The 20,541-nt window shown below is 40.8% G+C and overlaps 1 protein-coding gene across 2 annotated transcripts in view; it reads right to left on the bottom strand.

Annotated features, from left to right (window-relative positions):
• Positions 1–20,541, bottom strand: part of SOBP (sine oculis binding protein homolog) — a 152,077-nt gene that overhangs the window by 47,996 nt on the left and 83,540 nt on the right. For both annotated transcript variants that reach the window (XM_069974802.1, XM_069974803.1), the window contains one exon: positions 926–1,021. In XM_069974802.1, the coding sequence (XP_069830903.1) occupies positions 926–1,021 (96 nt within the window). The remainder of the gene's footprint in view (positions 1–925; positions 1,022–20,541) is intronic.

Here is a 20,541-nt window from a genome sequence, read left to right as displayed (position 1 = left end):
ATAAGTTTTCATATGTTGCTGCCCATGGTGAGACTAATAAGTTGTTCCATACTTTTTACTACCTATTCAGTCGCTTTCCCTCAGTTTTGAGCTGCTGCTTTCTGCTGAAGACACAAATAACTGTGTGTGAGCTTTTCTGTCAGTCTTCCTCTTCTTCTCCCTCCCTTCCTAGACAAACAAGTCCCTGTCAGGCTTTATCTGCAACTTTGTGGCTGAAAGAGGTAATCTGAGGTCAAGTTGCTGATGAACTCACTGTGATTAACCCTCCTGGCATTACAAAGTTGCAGTTAGAAACTTGTTTACATTAGCTGTCACAGAAGGGAGGAGGAGGAGAGAGAGAATGAGAGAAAAGCTCACACACAGTTTTCTATGTCTTCAGAAAAAAAGCAGCAGCTTAGAACTAGGAGAAGGAGACTAATTAAATAAGGAATTAGATGGAAGGAATTGTTTGTCTCATCATGGGCAGCAACATATTAAACACTTTAATATCCAATCTGGGCCAACACATTACATGGGTGGGGGGCATAGGGCACCATTCAATTCTGTACCAAAGAAAAAGAGCTGACTATGGATGTACAAATACATACTGGTAATGTATTTCAGTATATAATATGTTTTTCACCTCTAATGAAAATTAACACATGATGAGAAAATCCAATCTTCTGTGAGTATATGTCTTTCTATAAATATACTCATGTATAGCAATAATGATAAAATATACAGATATAGCAGGCATTCATTTGCCATTTACGTAATTAGATTTATATAGAATTTCTGCATAATCCATAATATCACAAAATGGTTAATGACAAACTTAGCCTGCTGTTCTATATATACGGTTAGCTCGCTCAAGTGGAAGCATTTACACTTTGCTAAAGTAACAATCTCGACTTGTTTAAAAAATAATTATTGTTAACATTCTTACAAGTAGTTCGCAGTTATTCTTGAAGGCAAGTCTCGGAGTTTCCTTAGCATAGTGTTGCTGGGGAAAATTTTCACCATGTCCATCTTCATCTCTAGCCTAAAGGAAAATATAAGGGCCTATTTAGGGACTTGAAACAAAAAATAGCTCCATTCATAGCAAACAAATGGCAAACATAAAATGAAAATAATAATAAAAATATATATATTGTCAAATAAAGCTTAAACACAATAAGTGAAGCATGCATAAACTGTGAGAGGACTGACATGTTTTTAGAATCATTAAAAGCAGAACAAACATGGTAGTATGGACAGTATCAGACAGTGTATTCAGGGGTATTCTGCTCAAACATGTTGCTGCCCATGGTGAGGCTAACAATTTATTCCAAACTTGTTGTTCTCTATTCAGTCTCCTTTTCCCAGTTCTGAGCTGCTGCTTTCTGTTGAAGGCACAAAAAACTGTGTGTGGGCTTTTCTCTCCGTCTCCACCTCCTCCCTCTCCCTTTTTAGACATATTTACATCATAAGTACCTATCTGCAACTTTGTAATGCCAGGGTAGATAATCACAATGAGTTCATTAGAAACTTGACCTCAGATTAACCCTCCCAACATTACAAAGAAGCTACAAAGTTGCAGATACTTCTGCCCAGCGACTTGTTTACATCAGCTGAGCTGGGGGGGACAGAGAGTAAAGCTCACACACAGATTTTTGTGTCTTCAGCAGAGAGCAGCAGCTCAGAAGTTGGGGATGGAGACTGATTAGGTAATAAGGGTATGTTCACACTGAGCAAAATTGTCAGATTTCCGCAGCGAGGTGCCCCAAACAGTGCGTCTACGAGAGGGCTCGCACACCTCTGCTCAAAGAATTTACATGTCCATTCTTTGAGAGGAGGGTCGCGGAGAGAGGAGGCGCGCAATCCCTCCCATAGACACACTGTTTGACACTGAGGCAGGGGGGATTCCTTGGCGGAGAGCTCCAACATACCCTAACAAGTATGGAGGGAATTGTTAGTCTCACCATGGTCAGCAACATATGAAAAGTTATGTTTGAGTGGAATACCCCTTTAAGTTATGCTTTAACTATATATTTTAACTCTTAAAATATATATTTATGGCAAGTTATCACTTTGTTCTAAAGCACATTTCTATTTAATATACACATTTAGAATCAGTTGCGTGCCAAAAGTAAAATAATGAGTAAATTGGTGACAGGTTCACTTCTGATCCCCCTTTACTTACCTGAGATGTCAGAGCATTTTGCGGATTTAAAAATCCACAGTGAGGCCCAAACTCTATAGACATTTTTTCTGAAATATGTTAAATGAGTTTTGGAAAAAAAATGCATTGCATGTTAAACCTACAGTGCATAAACTGCAAGGAAACTCTGCAGTAAATCCAACCTGTATGAACACAGCCTAAGGCTATGTTCACAGGGGTTTTTTTTTTCCCAATGTAATTTTAAACAGGTGTCATTTTGATATGAAATGCGGCTGTAAATAAATATCATGCTCTATATTCATATCCATAATAATAAAAATAATGCGGCTGTTATTAAGTGAATAGCCGCCGCAGAAAAGCCTGTCAGTGCACACTATGGAGCGAGCGGCTCCGGCCGCACGCTCCATAGTGTGCAGTGGGGAGTTCTGATGTGGGCGCGAATGGATGCGCCCGCATCAGAACTCTGCGACCCTAAAGATCATCTAATAATCTTTTCTGGGTCACGGAACGGCTGGTCTCTTACGTTGTGTGAACATAGCCTAAGGCTATGTTCACGTTACGTGAACACCCGGCCGTGATCTTTCCGGCCGCGGAGCTCTGATGCGGGCGCATCAGTGTGCGCCCGCATCAGAGCTTCCCATAGCCCACAGTGAAGCAAGCGGCCGAAGCCCCCTTGCTTCACGGTGTGAACTGACAGGGCTTTCTACGTCCGGAATTCACTGAATTCCGGCCGCAGAAAACTGACATGTCAGTTTTTTCCCGGCGCCGCATGGGATCCAGGCCGGAGCGCATACGATGTGTGTACGCTCCGGCCGGGATCCCATTAAAAATAAGGCTATGTTCCACCCCTCAAAACTACGTCTGTAGTTCTGCGGCGAGAACTACGGCCGTAAATTTACGTGGTGTGAACATAGCCTAAGGCTGTACTTTCGTTTCAAAATGACGGCTGTCCAAAATTACGGCAAAAAAAAGCCATGTAAACATCACCTAAAAGGATTTCATCCAAAACCGAAAAAATATTGTATGAACATAGCCGAAAGAAGATTTCCGTTATATATATATAAAGCTAGTGGGCACCACTAATAATCATGGAGTGCTAAACCAATGCATATAAGTAGTACATCATCCTCTCAAAAGAAAAATAGCATATGCACAAAAATGGTAGCACATCACGAAAATCTTTATTATAACACTGACATAGATACAAAATACCACATAAATAAATGAATGTACAGGAGTAGTAAAATGAGGGAGACAACACCCTAAATACTGCTCTACATTAAAAACACTAAAATGTCCCCATAAGTCCTGCTGGTGTTCCAGCCGGGACTAATCTACCACTCTGACTCCGGACTGTATGTACAATAACAGAAATCCAACATCTCTACCTAGACAGAGACCCAGTAAAACAAAATATAACCACAAAAAATGGAGAATAGAAAAAAAAATTGGAAAAGATCACCATATGCAGTCCAACAGAATGAGAGTCAGATGGGATAAGAAATCCCTGAGGAAGCCGCTAGACGGCAGAACGCGTGGGGTGATTTCTTATCCCATCTGACTCTCATTCTGTTGGACTGCATATGGTGATCTTTTCCAATTTTTTTTCCTATTCTCCATTTTTTTTGGTTACATTTTGTTTTACTGGGTCTCTGTCTAGGTAGAGATGTTGGATTTTTGTTATTGTACATACGGTCCAGAGTCAGAGTAGATTAGTCCCGGCTGGAACACCAGCAGGACTTATGGTGACATTTTAGTGTTTTTAATGTAGAGCAGTATTTGGGGTGTTGTCTCCCTCATTTTACTACTCCTGTACATTCATTTATTTATGTGGTATTGTTGTATCTATGTCAGTGTTATAATAAAGATTTTCATGATGTGCTAACCATTTTTGTGCATATGCTTTTTTTCTTTTGAGAGAAAGAAGATTTCCATCTTTTTTCACTTTATACTTTTACATTTTGGGTTAAAATTAAAAAGAGTGAACCTCAAGCATGCTCTCGTGGGCCCTATGATTACTGGTGACTGCAGAAGTTGGATACAGCCCTAAGGCTGCCTGGTAACCATGGACAAGGACTCCTTAGGGTGGCATCCAGCTTCTCCAGCCACTGGTAATCAAATGCTGCACACTCGGGTTTGGACAAACCCAAGTGTGCTCTAGGTTCACTTATCTGTAGCTGACATTGTTTTTTTTTTTTCTAACAGAGGAGAAAACAGCCCAGGAACGTTTACACATAGGAGGGATTTATGAAGTTGCACTAAAATTTGCCCTTTTTTTTGGGCAAAAACTAAGCTGGAGTAGATTTCACTGACAGCGCACAGAGAGCTCTGATGCTCCTGGATTTATATGGAAGAGAGTGCATCTACATAAATCCTGTGCACGTGCGCTGGTGGGGGATTTTCTAAGACCAGTGTGTGAGATGCCTGTCTTGATAAATCCCACCATAGTCCAAAGAAGATGAGTTGTATTATACAGCATTATAAAATGAGCCATTATCTTTGCTGGAAACCCATTCTACACTGCTACATATCTCCTGCAGGGCCCATCATGTTCTATACTGTACTGCTGCTGCTGCTACTACTATTATCCCTACACTGCCACACATCTCCTGCAGTGTCCATCATGTTCTATACTGTACTACTGCAGCTTCTGCTATTATCCCTACACTGCCACACATCTCTATCATGCATAAGATGAATATACAGTGTATATATAAAAAACAAATAAAAAAAAAACACCTACCTAGGAGACATCATTGTGTCATAAAAAAAACTTAACAGGGCAATCTTTTGATTTGAATAAAATGTATTTTTGTCATATCAAATCTGACCTCTCATCTGTAGATGCAGTGTATTTTAGTATTACTTGGTATAAAATGTACTTTACACATGGCAGACATGTTGCAGAAACATCAATGACCGTCCCATTCATCCGAGTAGTGCTTGCACAAATCCATGCACATATTACAGAATCAACTCTGTTCAGATGTATGGACTGGATATGAATATTTACCCCATTTTAACCAATTGGGTTGAGCATGTTCAATAAAAATTTTTATTGGGTTGGGTTCACACTGCATTTTTACATGTTTTAGTGCTCCTGTTTCAGTACATTTAATTTGAACATACAAAAAAATGGGGGTTTTATAAGTCAATGGAAAGCAGATTCTGGAGTCTCTGTTTATACCATGCATTTTCGCCTATAATTTTTTTTCCTTTTAACCTGTACTTTAAATTGATATCTAATCTGCAGTCGACCTAGTCTTAGGACGGTATTACATGGGCTGATTCTTCGGCGATTAACGATAAACGCTCCTCCTTTACTAGCTGATAGACCAGGGAACGATGGAACAACGTGTTATTACACTGAACGTTGTTTGAACAATTTGTGATTGATCAACGATGAAAATAGGTCCAGATTCTATCAAACAATCAACAATTTTTCATTGGTCGTTTAATCGTTGCCTGCTATTAAAAAATGATTATCGTTTAAATAAATTTTTCGAATGATAATCTTCCCTTGTAATACGACCCTAAGGGGGACATTTATTAAGTCCGGCGTTTTCAGAAAACGCTGGACTTAAAAATGTCCCCGCAGCTCCGGCAGTACGGATGGATATTTATGTAGAGGAGGACTGCCTCTAAATAAATCCCATGCGCACCAGTGCATGCGCCAGGAAACCATGCCAGCTCCGAGCTGTAGTAGGTTTCCTGACAATTTTTTTGAGTGAAAATAATGATGAATAGCGCAGACTCTGAGTCTGCCCCCCCCCCGTTCCGCCCCCTTCACACCCCCTCCCGCCCCCCTGGCGTATCGGGCGGAAAGGGGCCTGATGCAAATATTTTATTCGCAGAACGGCCATTTGCAAATAAATTTATTCGCATCTTGCCCCTTTCCGACGAAAAATACACATTTTTACATTGATAAATGTCCCCCTTAGTCTTCAAGACAAAAAAATTCCCACTGCTCATAAGTGTTTCTTAAATAAGACAACAGGTTTTACAGCAACTGTACCAACTGTTAGAGAAAAGCTCCTCCGTTTTCAGGCAGTATCGGTCAATGCAAGAGTGAACACTGTTTTTCTACAATGCTTCTAACCTCACAGATTATGGAGAGGTGCGAAACTGTCAACAATAATAAAGCCTCATAATATATGCAGAGATAAATTATGTCTTGAGGATTGTGTATCACACGGTAAAAACGGCTTTGATCTAAATTGTTAATGAAGAAAAATTTAATAGTAACATTAAGTAGAGCCATTAGAAATTATGTCAAATGGGATTTTCGATTTCTACGACCACTTTGCTTTCTCTTGCAGGGTGTACAAGAAGAACAAGGTGAGCGGAGGAGTGTCAAAAACATGCTCATTAAAATGTTCATTTCTATGACATTTGCACTCTGCTCTGCTCTCATCTTGTATCACCGCTCTGCCCCTCTTTCTCTTTCATTTTTTTTCTGTCTCTTGAAACTCGCAGCTGAGCTGTCTACAGCCCGTATGGCTTGCATATAATTATGTATATTCCATTTTGCTCTGCATTAAATTGTGACTTTCTGGCATGTCGCCAACTCGTTTAAGAAAAATACCCATGAACCAAAGGGAAAAGATGAATTGAAAGTAGAAGTGTAGATGGGAGGAGGTGTGTGAGTCATTCAAGAGGCAGCAGGTAGTTTTGAGCTCTGTTCTGAGATAAAATATACAATGTGTCTGGCTCAGCGATAACAATCCGTGGTGCTCATTTCCTTACAAGCGCTAAGACCCCGAGTTCTAATGAAGAACACTATATATGTAGTGTCATCTAAAAGTAATTACACAGTACATCATCAATGATATCAGGGCACAGGTGACTTCTGGGAGAATTCATCAACTGTAAATTTCTCCAATCCAGAAAAGTGGTCTATGGTAACTCCAGTAATAACTTGTGTTAGTGTCTTTTAGACTGACTAACAAAACGTAATTTTTTCTTTATTCTCAAGCTTCCGTTTAATTGCAAAGGGTGTATTCAAAAATTTGTGAAATCAAGAAGTCAATTAATCTCAGCCACAATATAGAATTAAAAGAAAAGACTGGATGGCACTCCATGTTAATGTGGTGTTTGTGGAAGGAATCGAAATCCCGATCACATAGTAGAAAAAAAGCCCAGACACTCACCAGATAATGCTTCAATATTTATTTGGTTTCACACATCCACTCACAGCATGAGCGCAGAACGTGTTTCGACAATAGCCTTAGGCAGTTGAAAAAAGCTATTGCCGAAATGTGTCCTGCATTCATGCTGTGATTGGATATGTGAAACCAAATAAATATTGAAGCATTATCTGGTGAGTGCCTGGATTTTTCTTCTACGATATAAATTATACAGTGCTTTAACTTACACCAAGTTCAGTGAGAGTCAAAACATTTAAGGGTTTCCCTGATAGTAATATGTTTAGGAACTTCTGACTTAAGTGTTAGTAATTATTGGCTATGCTGTATTAGCAACTAGTGTTTAAGACTAGAGATGAGCGAACCGGGTTTGGGTTTGAGTCAATCGGAACTCAAACATTCAGCATTTGATTAGCAGTGGCTGCTGAACTTGGATAAAGCTCTAAGGTTGTCTGGAAAACGTGGATACAGCCAATGACTATATAACTGTTTTCCACATAGACTTAGGGCTTTATCCAAGTTCAGCAGCCACCGCTAATCAAATGCCGAAAGTTCGGGTTCGGATCGACTCGAGCATGCTTGAGGTTCGCTCATCTCTATTAATACTGATATTAACACTGATAAATACTGTATGTGTTCACTGCAATTTGTCAGCCATTGTTAGATTTGTTCTGGTGTATTTGGGTGCACAGACACAGGCACTGCCCCAGACACTAACTGAGCAGGCAATCGTTAAGCTGGGCCATGATGTTGCAGCTGGAAGAGCCAGGTACCTGATGTAAAAGCACAGTGTGAATCTAGCCTTAGGCTATGTTCACACAACGTAAGAGTTACAGAACGGCTGGTCTCTGAAAAGATCATCCCGGCCGGTACTGCAGTACCGCCCAGATGATCTTTCAGGCTGCAGAGTTCTGATATGGGCACATCCATACGCGCCCGCATCAGAACTCCCCACAGCACACTATGGAGTGAGTGGAGCTTCTCGATCCACAGTGTGCACTGACATGGTTATCTTCGGCCGCTATTCAATGAATAGTGGCAGCAGAAAACTTACACTTCAGTTGTTTATGGCGCCGCTAGGGATCCCGGCCAGAGCGTATACTATGTGTATACGGTCCAGCCGGAATTCAATAGGCAGCAATGGCACGTATGTTTTCGTATAAATATTCACGAAAATATATGTTGTGTGAACATAGCCTTAGGCTGGGTTCACACAACTTTTTTGCAATCCATTTTTTTAAAAACTGAGGAAAAAATCGGATGCAGTTGTGTATCTATTTTGATCAGTTTTTTCCATTGACTTCGATTATAAAAGAAAAAAGATCAAAATAGATCATTTTTTTTTAAATGTACACAAAAATGAGGTTGGCTACTGTTTTGTGTACGTAAAAAAAAAACGGATGCGGTTTGATCCATTTTTATTTTTAATGGAAGTCCATGGGAAAACGGATCAAAGCAGATGCATTCAGTTTTTCATCCATTTTTTTTTGGGGCAAAAACGAATGAAAGAATGGATTGCAAAAACGCAGTGTGAACCCAGCCTTACACGTATTATAGGTTGCATTTACAAATTAACATTGTACAGTAATATATATTAGTTGTATCTGTATAATTAGTTGGTTTTTTTGCAATACTGTACATGAATTATTATTTATTTTGACAATATATACTTTCTCTTAAGCTAACATTTAGCAGTCTTATATAATATCCCAATCTCAGGTCTGCTTTACTGAAGATGAAATCCTTTATGTGTCTGCCAAAGAAAAGATTAGATCTTCACTTTGGTTTCCCATGATAACACGTTTAAAAGGAAATGCTGCATTCATCAGCTAAACAATACATGGTGTTTCACTATAACACTCGGAGTAGTTACAATAGAGGGACAGCGCAAATAATTTACTGTTAGTTTACTTAGTCCTCACTCTAAATTATTGATGAAGGGAGAAGCGCTCTGCATTGTTCCCAATGAAACATATTGTAGCCTACAGAGAAGTTTCCGCATTATTGCAGCTGAGATTTTCTGCAATATGGTCATTAAAAGACATATTGTGCTTGAAATGAGCTTTTAGTATACATATAGTTACAGCAGTCTTGTTTTCACAGCTGCATAAATGTGTGTGTAGCAATAAATGTTTTATGGTGCAATGTAAACACATATTTAAATGTTTTTATTGTTTCTATATTGATAGACAATAGAAAAAACAAAGAAAATGTGTGCAACTGAGATGACATAAAAACACAAAATGTACAATGCTAAAGATGATGAAGAAGATTTACTTTAACACATATGTTAATTAAAATGATAGTAAATACTACAAAGAAACTCCAGTAAAAGAAGAAAAGTTTCCAATTACAGATAGCGTCTATATGCAAACACCCTACCAGTAATTGCTCCTGATCTACTGTATATTCCGCACATGTCCACAGCTTATAATGGGTCTCATGTATGTCAACCCATTTCGCTTATAATGGCTTTCAAAGAATTTAGCAAAAAATTTGTTTAGTTGACTAAGCTGTAAGTTTAGTTGACTTGATTTAGCAAAATTCATTAACAAAATTAGTAAAAAAAAAAAAAAAACCACAGAAAAAAACGTTTGCTCACCTGTCCATGTGCCCCCCCCCCCCCCACATGTCCTCTTACCTGTCTTCAGCCGCCTTCTTCAGCCTTCTCAGACAGTCACTGACTGAGGGACAGCGCCGTGGCCAGTGATTGGCTGAGCGGGCTGTCACTTTTGTGTCTCGAGAGTAACAGCCTGCTCATCCAATCGCTGGCCATGGCCCTGTCTCTCAGTCATTGCCTGAGCCGGCTGAAGGCAGCTGAAGACACAAAAGTGGACACTGGGGAGTGCAGACGGGTAAGTATAGATTTGTTAAGTTCATTTCGCAAATTTAGCAGTAAAAATTTGTGAAGATTGATAACCAAATTTTAAAAGATTCACTCATCTCTAACTATAACTTATATTTGTCAGAATTAGAGTCGATGGCATACACCAATCAGCTATAACAGCTATAATGTCCCTAACATTAAAACTGCTGCCATGCACTTCACCCCTCTTTAACTAATGATTGAAGACCCCAACCAATCTTTACTTTTAACATGTCTGTACAATATGTGGAAAGTAACTTTAAGGGTCTGTTCACACGTACAGACTCGCTGCGTAAAACTCACACAGAACTCGCATCAAACTCGCAAGAAAGTAGCTGCGTTTTTTGTGGTGTTGAACTTGCCTGTGAAAATCAAAACTCGCATGTAAAAATCGCACCAAACACGCAGCGAGAATACACATAAATTGACTTGATAGCAATCAGTATCAGGGTACAAACCCACACACCGTATACGCAGCAGATACGCAGCAAATACGCAGCAGATTTGAAGCAGATTTGGTGGTGCAGATTTGATGCTGTGTTCAGTTATTTAGATCTAATCTGCTGCGTATTTGCTGCGTATTTGCTGCGTATCGCAGCAGTAAATAAGCTGCGTATACAGTGTGTGGGTTTGTACCCTAACTGTGGATTTATGTGCAAAAAAATCACAGCGATAAATACGCAGCGAGTCTGTACGTCTGAACAGACCCTAAAGGGCATCTATCACCTAGATTTTCTTTTACTGATTACTCAGATTTTCTCTTCTTGTAGAATGAATGAGTCCAGGGTTTCTTAAATATTAGGGACAACTACATGGGGCCAGTCTCTGCATTTATTGATCATCCTATGGTAAGTTGCTATCCTTCTTCTATTCTTGTTACCTGCCAGTATTGATACATACTTTTTATGTTTTATTTGCAACTGTACTTTTTACTTTACTTTCAGAGTCATAACTGACTCCCAAGGAAGGCAACTAGTGTAGGTGAAGTAGATTTTGTTGTCTAGTAACGAACTGGCATTGTCACTATGAATTTTGTGTACCCTACAATACAACTAGCTGATCACCATTGATCATGTGATGAATGAATCATTTCTGATATGGCAGGCAATTGTATTTTTACCAATGTTTTGACTACACAGAGCAAATAAATAAGTTGGATGGTCATACAGTCATTTTTTTACTGCAGACACTACAGTAAAAAAATTTATATTTTCTATTAATCGAGGCCATTGTTGTAAATTGCAACACCGGCCGTGATTAATAGAAAATGTACGCTGCATTAAAATCAGAGGATTTCCTAGCGTCCGCAGTAAAAACTGTAACTGTAAGTTTTTTGAGGCCACTTTTCATTGAATAGCGGCTGAACGACACTGACAGCTCACACAATGGAAAGTGCAGCTCCGGCCGCACTCTCAATTGTTGGCTATGGTGAATTGGGATGCAGGCACACCCTAATGCGCCCATATCCCAGCTCAACAGAAATAAAGTTCATCCAGCCGGTGCTGCAGTACCGGGCGGATGAACTTCACTGACAACGGTCTTACTGTGTGTGAACCTGGCCTAAGACCTATTTTTGATGGAGAGTGCTATTTGCAGGTAACCACCACCAAGAACTTATTCAGCCCAAATTTGCACCCTCTTTTCCATCTGCTGTAGCCTATCCATCCTACAAAATATGGGGGGATGAATAGACTACAGCAGATGAGTTTTAAATATTAGCTTAATAAAAGTAAAGTTGTTTTATATTATCAGTTTGGATGGAAAAAGAGGGTGCAAATTTGGGCTGAATAAGTCCTTGGTGGTGGCTATTTTTTTACTGGGAGCTTATAGTAAGCTGTATCTATTTAAATGACTTATATAACAGCAAAACATGACCCATTGGCCACTGTGTTTCTTTGAATCTTCCTTATAACAGACAAGCATGAACAATGAAGTTTTGTGGAAATTGAAAAAACTGCCTAGTAATCTATATAATAATATAATAAATAGGCCAAACATTGTCGATTAATCTTGTGGAAATTAGCTGTAAACCCTATTTTTTCAGCACCATGGACAGAGGACGGCTTGAAGTCTTCACGCGCTGACCCCGGAAAAAAAGGAATAAAAATAGAAGGCTCTGTTTTTAGTTCCACAAAGGCAAAAGCCATCCAGGTTTTCTCTGTCGACTAAATTGCATTAGTTCAGAGGAATCAATGAGCTTATAGCTATAACACATTCCCTATGAACATACAGAGCATACGTACATTTGCATGAAACACGGCTTTCTTCTAAAAGAAGCTTTTAAATTCTGAAATGGTATGCACATTGCCTGAAGAACAAGGCATGAGTGTGGAATAGCCAGCCATGTTGCTCCTCAAACATAATATATTGGTGTGCTTTGAGGATTTCTGGCAATATAAAGGCGAGTGATCACAGAGTGTAGCGAAAGGCTTTCTCTTGGTTGGCTGCATGCACACATCCTGTGTTATCAGAGAGCACAGCTGTACTCTGCACACATTCACACTGATAAACTCTACGCTCACAAAGAATCTAGAGAACCCACTGAAGAAGTCACTTTAAATGAAAATTGCAATTTCATGAGAGGGATGGCGGTCTGCAAACTAATAGACGCGGTTAATGTTAGTTTTATTTATTTCAATTAAATTACAGGTATTTATTTTCAATAAGCTCAGCAGGAGAAAAGTAATGAATGAAAAGCAGAACGATAAAGAGGATTTTTATAAATGCCCACATTTGCATTTTCTGTCTCGGCCCCCTACTGCGTAACTAGCTCAACAACTAAATATGGCAATGGGTAAATACAATGCATCTCAGCAATGTGGGGGCTGAACCTTGACAAGTCATCATAGTGCTATTAAATATATCAGTCATATATTGAAACTGCATGTAAAACTGCTTTTTAAAAGAAAAGTCCCATGAAAAACAGGAAGACAGGGAGATGCGGGAACATAATACACATGGTATACAGTACTTACCAGTCCACGTGCCTCCACATTTTCTTCTGGAATCCTTGTACGACACATACCCAGCTCTTCAAGCTGCAATGTCATGGCCCAGCTGATCAATTGCCCACAGGCAATCGATCACCTGGGTACATGACGCTGCACCTGGAGGAGCTGTAGGAGGAGCTGCTGAATGCCCTAATTGTAACAGTTTTTTTGCTTACTCGCCACTCCCCATTCCTAACATGTAGAGGTTTTACTGTTAGATCATCTGTACTTCTCACTGAATATTCAGATGGGTGGGAATGCTAGACTAAGGCTATGTTCACACAACGTAAAAGTACAGCCGTTGTTGCCATCAGTAACAATGGCTGTACCTTGTGCGGTGTGTACATAGACTATCTTCTATGGGGTCCCGGCCGGAGCGTATACACATCGTATGCGCTCTGGCCGGGATCCCGTGCGGCACCGCAAATAACTGACATGTCAGTTTTCTGCATCCGCAATTCAGTGAATTGCGGCCGTAAGAAACCCTGTCAGTTCACACAATGAAGCGAGCGGGAGGTTCTGATGTGGGCACGCGCTGATGCGCCCGCATCAGAATCCTGCGGCCTGAAAGATCATCCGGCCGGTACTTAAGTACTGGCTGGGATGATCCGGGCAGAGACCGGCCGTTTCGTGACCCAGACGGTCTCTTACGTTGTGTGAACATAGCCTAAGAAAAAGAAAATATGAGGCTGAAGGGACGCAAATTTTGTCCGTCAGGGTGTGATTATTAAATCCTCTATTATATAATAATCCTGAAACCTTGCAGGTTTTATTCTTACTACTAGGCCTAAAATTAAAGGCTTTATTACACAGAGCAAAAATCTGCCAATTCAGGCCGATTTTCTCAGATTATTGCTTTTTGTAAATATCATCATCACTTCATAGACCGGCTCAGATGTTGCAATGGCAGCTGCAGGTAGGGGGCCGAAGCGAGAAATACACCAGGGAGTAGTGATGTCACAAAAAATACAGAAGCGCTGCCACCGGCTGGCGCACGCTCCCAGAAAAAATTCCATTGTCAAGTCCTCTACAATACTGCTACAGACTTTACATGTTGGAAGTTACTCGACGATTGCAAAACCATGGTCACAGACAACCTTTCCCATTAAGTAAGTCCATAACTATATGATACTCTTAGAGATAGTTGTATCGCACGACTATATTGTTACACATAGCTGATTGCGATGCTAGGTGCATGCACTTATATAATTATATATATATATAGCACTTGTTGCACGATTACTGAGCCGTTTAATAGGCTCAGTAAGCAAGTGCCGATCTAGTAGACCTACCCCTGTTTATTACCTACAGTAGTCCGGTAAAGAGACGGCGGTCATGTGATTTCTCCAACCTCATCTGTGGGCCAGGTAAGCCAGTGCACTGTCCTCATGTCCTCTGTCTCCAAGGGAAGGGGGAGAGAGTGATCAGAGGGAGACAGAGAGGAAGCTTTCAAGTTTAGAGAGGGTGGGAAGAAAATGAGGGTCGGTCAGGGAAGCAGCGCAGAATAGATTAAAGAAGTGTATTACAGAACATGTGGTATTAGGAAAAGGGGGATTGAGTATTAACTTTTTTTACAGGAACGCCCCTTTAATTTTGATACTTTGATACCAAATAAATGATTACAATTACTATTCTGAGTACATGCAGATTCATGGCACAAAGAGAATACACTGCTACCATATATAACTAACTAATGTAATATCTCAAAATTCTAAGGAATGAGTAGCACCTGGGTACCCATATATTTCACACAGCTGACAAATACATTCCTCTTGTCTTTTTCTGTGTGGAATTTTATGTCACTCATACTTCAAATGGTTAAACATTTAATTGTACAAGTAAAAGGGTCTGGCAGAAACCATTAAGGTAACGGTCCATATCGGCCAGATATTCCTGGGATATGCCATAACAGCTCACAACCAATAGGCCTAAAAAGCACCAAAATCCTAAGCTGTAAAGTACTCACATCTGTGTAAAAAAATGATTTTTTTTCCCCCAGCCATTCCAGCAGCAGTATGCCAGTTTATCAGCTCCTGCTCGCCTCTAGCATGCAATGTATTTTGTTACGAGAGCAGATTTCTGCTCTTATTGAAGCATCTGTGCTTCTGTGTTGCCAGGTGTGTGCATCCATTTTGATGACTAGCCAGGCCCTGTTAAGCCTGGCGGGTGCTGTTTTGCATGTCGATTTAGAAGTCTAGTACAGAAAAAGGCCACAACCATGTGTCAGTCTGTGAAGCTATTCATGATTTATGGGCCACTGGTAAACACATCAGATGTTTAAAACTAGTTTGTAAAATAATGTTCCAACAGAAGACATGGTGTACATAGATATATGCACAAATTGCTTAAATTAATGAGATAACCTACTGTATTGTCTTTCAAATAAATTACCCACATTTTTTTTTTAATAAAATGTTAAATTCAAGGCTATAACAATATTGTATTATACATGGTACTGCTGTTTGATACAGTAGGACTGAATGCTATGTGATCCTGTATATGTCTGTTTTATAGCTATTTATTAGAGCACTATACATTATTATTTACTGTATAAGACCACCCCTGACTTTGAGGAAGCTTTTCAGGGGTTCTTCTTATACGCCAGAAAATGTTAACCTCTGCCTGACCGCAGTAGGGTTTACCAGCTGGAGCCCTGCTGCAGTCAGGCAGGGGTTAACTTAAGTGGGAGGCAGGAGGCAGGACCCCCACCGTCAGACTCCCCCTGGCTGCAGGGCCCCCATTAAAAAAAAAAAATTAACTAACCTGTCACCTGTTCTCAATAGCTCCTCCCGGCAGCCGCGCTTTTCCCATCATGTTCCTGGCACAGGCGGCGTGATGCAGAGACAATGCCTGTGCTGGAGGTCCCTGTAGCTCTCCTGGGCAGCCAAGTGTCTCATTGGAGAAGCTCTGAGACACTCGGCTGCTGGGAGAGCTTCAGGAGAATGACAGAGGTGCCGGAAGTTCCCGAAGCCTCTGCCATTCTCTCCTCTGCCTGGGAGAGCTTCGGGGACCTCCATTGCAGGCAGTATCTCTGCATCATGCTGCCTCTGTGGGAAACATGATGGGAGACGCTCGGCTGCCAGGAACGACAGGTGAGTTGAATCGTTTGTTTTTTTTATAGCGGTTCCCGCATATGGTGGGGGTGTGCCCATTTTTGAGCTCCCCCACCATATGCGGCGACCATTCCTGGTGTATAAGACAACCCAGACTTCTGGGCAGATTTTTTGGGGTTAAAAAGTCACCTTATACGCCGGAAAATATGGCATATTTAATTGCCTGTCTTAGAGAGAGCAAAGTCCGGGTGCCTAACTGCTAAGCTAAGCTTGCTAGCTACAATGAGGGTACACAAGGTCTTGATGCTGGCCAGTGTTAGGGTGTTCAATGAAGAACCTAGACAGTCCACATGATCCTGACCATGGGGTCTGAAATTACTTTACTTGCTCTGAAGACTGATAATTAAGGGGTCTGATTTGGGGTTGATAATGCAGTGGTCCTTACTGGAGTTTGACAATTTGGTCTGGGGCCTCATATGGTAATCTAGGTGTCTAGGTCTTATAATTAATTTGTTTAAGTGGTGGTCCGATCACTTAGGTGTCCGGATTCTGATATTCTAACACTATGCTCTGGGGTCTGAATGAATTTAAAGCGACTCTGTAACCACAATCTGACCCCCCCAAACCACTTGTACCTTCAGATAGCTGCTTTTAATCCAAAATCTGTCCTGGGGTCCGTTCGGCAGGTGATGCAGTTATTGTCCTAAAAAAACAACTTTTAATCCTGCAGCGATGTGTATAACGGCCGGGGCTTACATTTGTATATGCATTAGGATGGCACACCCTCTCTGTCCTTCCTCCCCACCCTCCTCATCATTAGGAATGCTCCAGGCAGATTGCTTCCTATTCCCCACCTGTGTGCATAATGAACATGGGCTGGATCGTTAAGACATCTGTGCAAAACTCAAACAGCAGTAAATATTCCTGGATTATTCCTAATGATGAGGAGGGTGGGGAGGAAGGACGGAGAGGTTGTGCCAGCCTAATGCATATACAAATGTAAGCCCCGGCCGTTAGACACAGCGCTGCAGGATTAAAAGTTGTTTTTAGGAGAATAACGGCATCACCTGCCGAACGGACCCCAGGACAGGTCTTGGATTAAAAGCAGCTATCTGAAGGTGCAAGTGGTTTGGGGGGGACAGATTGTGGGTACAGAGTCACTTTAAGGACCTAGTCTTGGTCTGATTATTTTTGAGTCTGGGCTGACAAACCAGTGTATTGCTGCTAGTTACATTATTCCTAAACCTGTAAGGGTAAGAGCACACTTAATGGCCCAGTTGAAAAAGTGTGTTGCTGCTTTAACCTTTACAAGAGAACCAATCAATTGTGTTCAGGTTTAGCAACAGTTTTGGTTCGATAACGTCCTCCGAACAGTTCGTCCCCTCCGCTCAACAATACCAATCAAGAGCTTACTATGGGGCTCAGGATTTTAGACTTAAAGCCTAAAAGTAACAAAGCATTAAAAAGAAACAGCTGTTACCTAATCTGGTGGGTGTCTGGCGTCCACGCCCGATGTATCCAGTAACTTTTATGCACATATAAAGATGAAATAAAGAAAGAAGATCACGATATATGGTGAGTGCCATCTTTTTTCTCTCTATGGATGTTTGAAACCGGTGTATACCTAACTTCGTAGTGAGCACCAACCAGTGATCCACCTTCCTATCCCTATTAACCCGTGGGATCTCATATTGTGAGCCAAGATAGAGCAGTGCCGGTGGCTGTTTGTCTTTTCAGAAGAATATTCAAAAAGAATACTACACTAAGACTGTTCCAGAACCCCAAAGGATGCAAAGTGCAGAAAATAATTGTGTTTTGTTGTTGTTGTTTGTGTGTGTGGGGGGGGGGGGAGGGGGGTGTTCTTTGTTTCTCAATTCATTATATGTGGAAATGTGGATATGCTGATGCTTAATGATTATTAATATTTCTTCTTCATCTTATGCTATTCATGAGATACCATCAAATGTCACAGCCAAATGTTTCATCTTAAAGAAATCTGATGAAACTAATGAATCCTTAACCCTTTAAGGACATGGCCCATTTTCGTTTTTACGTTTTCGGTTTTTCCTCCTTGTGTTTAAAGGTCATAGCACTTGCATTTTTCCACCTAGAAACCCACATGACCCCTTATTTTTTGCGTCACTAATTGTACTTTGCAATTACAGGCTGAATTTTTGCATAAAGTACACTGCGAAACCAGAAAAAAATTCAAAGTGTGGTGAAATTGAAAAAAAAAACGCATTTCTTTTATTTGGGGGAAATGTGTTTTTACGCCATTCGCCCTGGGGTAAAACTGACTTGTTATGCATGTTCCTCAAGTTGTTACGATTAAAACGATATATAACATGTATAACTTATATTGTATCTGATGGCCTGTAAAAAATTCAAACCGTTGTTAACCAATATACGTTCCTTAAAATCGCTCCATTCCCAGGCTTATAGCGCTTTTATCCTTTGGTCTATGGGGCTGTGCGAGGTGTCATTTTTTGCGCCATGATGTGATCTTTCTATCGGTACCTTGATTGCCCATATACGTCTTTTTGATCGCTTTTTATTACATTTTTTCTGGATTTGATGCGACCAAAAATGCGCAATTTTGCACTTTGGGATTTTTTTGCGCTGACGCCGTTTACCGTACGAGATCAGGAATGTGATTAATTAATAGTTCGGGCGATTACGCACGCGGCGATACCAAACATGTTTATTTATTTATTTATTTGTTTACTTTTATTTAAAACCTGGGAAAAGGGGGGTGATTCAGACTTTTATTAGGGGAGGGGGCTTTTTACTATTAACAACACGTTTTTTTTTTTTTTTACACATATACTAGAAGCCCCCCTAGGGGACTTCTAGTATATACACTTGGATCTCTCATTGAGATCTCTGCAGCATAGATATGCTGCAGAGATCCATGAGATCGGCACTCGTTTGCTTTCGGCTGCTGCAGCCGAAAACGAACGAGTGCCGAGCCGAGGACGGCGCCATCTTGGACGCGTCCCCGGCCGGCATCAGTAACGGAGATCGCTCCTCCGGGACAAGGTCCCGGAGGAGCGATCTCCCCCACTAGACACCAGGGAAACGTTGCCTCCGGTAATCGGAGGCAGCTGTCAACTTTGACAGCTGCCTCCGATTAGCTAATTAGCGGGCACGGCGATCCGACCGTGCCCGCTAATAGCAGCGGTCCCGGGCTACTCGCGGCACCCGGGATCGCGGCACTTCAAAGCGGGGCCGCCGCGCGGCCCCGCTTTGAAGTGCAAGTGAGGACATATGACGTACCGGTACGTCATATGTCCTTAAAGCTTGTGACAACACCTGATTTTTAAAAGTAATATGTGCTCTTATGAGGATTCCAATGATTCCAAGGGAAATGAACTCTGCTGCAATAAAAAAACACTGGCTTCATGAACGGTACAAAACCTTAGGTAGCCCAGTTTTTCTTATTTGCTGCAGTCCTCTATCTATGGAATTGTTTGCCTCTAACTGACCTGAACATCAGTACCTGTGGGGTCAGTGGGGTCTGCCTGTCCACCTCATTTAAATGCATAAAATGATGCTGTGCTCATAGTGCAACACGTCAAGGTGAGCTTATGACTGTATTCCACTGTCTATATTGAAGTATGGTAACGGCACATTGGTTGCACCCATATGTGTTATTTACCCTACTGTATAATTTAGAATCTACCATAGTCAGTAGTCTTTGGCATGTTGTGTCAACCTGTGTTTGTACTCAACTTTTTGAATTGTTATTGTGTGATTTTTTTTTTTTAAATAACTCACCATTTGTAAATTTTGAAATTTTCCCAATAAATCCAATTTGTAGAAATATTTACCTTACTAGAAGTTGTCAGTCCATTTAACCAATATATCATTGTCTACATGTTTCCAATTCTAATAAAGATTCAAACCATTTCCTCAATCTTATTTTCCTAATTTTTTTTTTCCATTTTAGGCACATTGCTCCTAATTTTAGAATGAGTTAGGCTGCTCGAAGTCTTTACTCACAGATGGCTGAGCAGGAGATGAGAAAATCTATACAAGTGGCACTCTACGCTCTGTCAAGCTAATCCAATCCATACCCAAACAGCACACTACGTTTACCTTGTTGTGTCATAAAAAAGGAGGCAAAGGAAAAAGCATTTTGGCATTGAGATTAAAATATTCTGGCAGTAAAAAGGTCAATGTAGGTAGGGCATATTTCTAGAAGAACACACGACATACCCGACAGCCAAACGGTCAATGCAACGCTCAGTATACAATCCCCCGTCCATCAATAAAAGCAAAATGTCACATGCAATGGTTTTGTCAATTAATTGAATCATGTAACTACTCGGTCACTGTTGGGTTTCCG

The sequence above is a fragment of the Dendropsophus ebraccatus genome, chromosome 6 (genome assembly GCF_027789765.1).
Source record: "Dendropsophus ebraccatus isolate aDenEbr1 chromosome 6, aDenEbr1.pat, whole genome shotgun sequence".
Lineage (NCBI taxonomy): Eukaryota > Metazoa > Chordata > Amphibia > Anura > Hylidae > Dendropsophus > Dendropsophus ebraccatus.
This window is presented reverse-complemented; position numbering and strand designations above follow the sequence as displayed.